Source organism: Sapajus apella, unplaced genomic scaffold (genome assembly GCF_009761245.1).
Source record: "Sapajus apella isolate SASKATOON/1434 unplaced genomic scaffold, GSC_monkey_1.0 scaffold47, whole genome shotgun sequence".
Lineage (NCBI taxonomy): Eukaryota > Metazoa > Chordata > Mammalia > Primates > Cebidae > Sapajus > Sapajus apella.
The window spans coordinates 3,177,896-3,181,090 of NW_022436987.1; the positions used below are offsets into that span (position 1 = coordinate 3,177,896).

The 3,195-nt window shown below is 39.0% G+C and overlaps 1 protein-coding gene across 1 annotated transcript; it reads left to right on the forward strand.

The window, feature by feature from the left end:
- The first annotated feature begins 1,243 nt into the window (after positions 1–1,243).
- LOC116525352 (olfactory receptor 481) lies at positions 1,244–2,846 on the forward strand. Its single transcript, XM_032241156.1, has one exon. It carries the CDS (start codon positions 1,675–1,677, stop codon positions 2,611–2,613), a length of 939 nt encoding a protein of 312 aa, XP_032097047.1. The 5' UTR covers positions 1,244–1,674; the 3' UTR covers positions 2,614–2,846.
- Positions 2,847–3,195: the final 349 nt, after the last annotated feature.

The following is a 3,195-nucleotide window of genomic DNA, read 5'->3' on the forward strand; positions in this document are numbered from 1 at the left end:
AAATCCATGGTGTTTCTGCACGTCACTTTGTCTTCCATACTGGCAACCATATTCAACTTTGAAAACATTTGTGTCTTCCATGCATTTATTTTCTTTTTTATTATTATTTTCTTTAAAAATATTAAATTCATATCTGGCTTGGGTGTTTGCCCAGATAAAAAAGCCAGAATTTAATAATTCAGGCACACAATCTTAGTATTATTCACACTAAAGCATACTGCTGTCATGATTTTCATGTAACTGAGATCGAATGAAATTTGATAGAATGTGTTTGGGTAAGAGCGTGGTTGCTGATATTTATTTATTATGTTTTCTGAATCTTCAAGTAGGATTTCTTGAAGAAAAAGCAAATTATTCTAAAGAATATGCTGGCCTTTAGATCAGAGTCATGGGAAAGAATGAATATAACTTATCTATTCTCCCCTTTCCTAGATCATGTGCTGTATTTTGGGAAAAGGAACCATTATTTTGAAACGTCAATTAATCTTTTTTTCAATATAACTTCCTACCTTTCCTATCTGGCTACTTCTTCTCCTACCTGTTTAAATCCCCAGCCCCATCAAATACTGCCACACTTATTTCTCTATAGTTGCTTTTTAGAACTGGTAAAGCTAAAACTTACCTAGACAGATCCCCAAATAGACAGATCCCATTCACTTTCCATTTAATCCTAGTCCACAATGATACCTAGGTTTTCCTTATTGCTTCACACAATCTCATATGTATGACAAGGTATGGTGTAGGAGATAAGTCTTGGGATATTTTGCAAAGTATCTAGGATGTTTGGCTTTTAACAATAATAAAAATTGTTTGACTTCTTCATCTGGATTGCAGACGTCATCTAGCTCTTTGTCAATTATTATAACTAAGGATGTGGTTTTTGTACTCTATGGAAAGGAGCAAGTCAGAAAGAAAGAGATATCAAAGTCAATTTTTAGGCCCAATTAATTGTGTAACCACTGGAAAAGATACATTTGGGATGGGCATGGAAAATTAAGAATTGGCCGGTTTTTTTTTCTTTTTTCTTTTTTCTTTTTTTGAGGTGGTAGTTTTGCTCTCTTGCTCAGGCTGGAGTGCAGTGGCACAATCTTGGCTCACTGCATCCTCTGCCGCCCGGGTTCAAGTGATTCTCCTGCCTCAGCCACCCAAGTAGCTGGGATTACAGATGCCCACCACCGCACTTGACTAATTTTGTGTTTTTAGTAGAGATGGGGTTTCGCCATTTTGTCCAGGCTGGTCTCAAACTCCTGACCTCAAATGATCCATCCATCTCAGCCTCCCAAAGTGCTGGGATTACAGGCATGAGCCCTATGTCTGGCCTAGAGTTTACTTTTCTATGAACATTTATTAATATGTTATTAACAGTTTATGTTATTTTAATAAATGTTGTTGTAAACATCCATTTATATATCTCCTGTGCACATGGTGATTAGACTTACTCTAAAGATACAAATAAGGGTGAAATAGCTGGATCCCAAGATAATTGAATCTTCAGTTTTATTTAACGAAATCTGAAAGGAAAATTTGTGTGCACAAAATATTCTATAAGGCAAAGTTACTATATTAAAAATTGAATGATAAGATCATATTTAGGCATATACATTAACCGTGGAGTCATTTCAACCAATTTAATGTCCTCTGGTCTTGTTTTAATAGGCACTGTTAAATGGATAGATGGAGACTGAAAACAATTCAACAGTGACAGAGTTCATTCTTTTGGGATTAACAGACAATCCTATGCTATGTGCTGTTTTCTTCGTGGTTTTTCTAGCAGTTTATATAGTTACCATAGTGGGAAATATTAGCATAATCTTCTTAATCCGAACCAGCCCACAACTTCACACCCCTATGTACCTTTTTCTCAGCCATTTGGCCTTTGTGGACATTGGGTATTCCACATCTGTTACACCAATCATGCTCATCAGTTTCTTAAGAGAGAAAACGACTATTCCCATCACCGGCTGTATAGCACAGCTTGGCTCTGATGTCATGTTTGGAACCACAGAGTGCTTCCTGCTGGCCACTATGGCCTATGATCGCTATGTGGCTATCTGCTCTCCCCTACTTTACTCCATCCAAATGTCCTCAATCGTCTGCTTCCTCCTACTGGGAGCCTCCTACCTGGGTGGATGCATGAACACTTCGTCTTTTACAGGCTGTTTGATGAACCTGTCCTTCTGTGGTCCAAATAAAATCAACCACTTTTTCTGTGACCTCTTCCCACTCTTGAAACTTTCTTGTGGCCATGTTTACATTGCTGAAATATCCCCTGCTATCACCTCTGCATCTGTCCTTATCAGCACGCTATTTACCATAATCGTGTCCTACATCTACATCCTCCACTCCATCCTGAAGATGCGTTCTACTGAGGGAAGGAACAAGGCTTTCTCCACCTGCACTTCCCACCTCACTGCAGTCACTTTGTTCTATGGGACCGTTTTGTTTGTTTATGTAATGCCCAAGTCAAGCTATTCAGTGGTTCAGGTCAAAGTGGCATCTGTGATCTACACGGTGATGATTCCTATGCTGAACCCCCTTATCTACAGTCTCAGGAATAAGGAGGTGAAAGAGGCCATGAGAAAACTGTTGGCAAAAACACACTGGTTTTCCTGAATTAAATCAGGTATAATCCAGAAATAACAAAACCAATGATTTGGGAGACATTTGTGCTTAATATTCTATTTATCATTAACTGTATCACTTATATAGTGAAGAACTCACACGAATGTAGAAAGCCAATGCTTCCTTCCATGTACAGAGTTAAATGTCTAATTTATGTGGACATTGCTGCGGTGAATTTTTTTTTTTTGTTTGAGACTAAGTCTTGTTCTGTTGCCCAGGCTGGAGTGCAGTGGCATGAGCTTATCCCGGTTCACTATAACCTCCTCCTCCTGGGTTCAAGCAATTCTCCGGCCTCAGCCTCTTAAGTAGCTGGGATCACAGGTGTGCACCACCACACCCGGCTAGTTTTTGTATTTTTAGTAGACATGGGGTTTCATCATGTTGGTCTTGAACTCCTGAGCTCAAGCAATCTGCCTACCTTGGCCTCTCAAAGTGTTAGGATTATAGGCATGAGCCACTGCGCCCAGCCTGGAATCAAATTAAACATGGATTTTTCAAGGTAAGAATACCTCAGAAAACAGTTTCAAATAAAATGTCCCCCATTCGCCAATTACAGAGTTCTAACTGAATGAA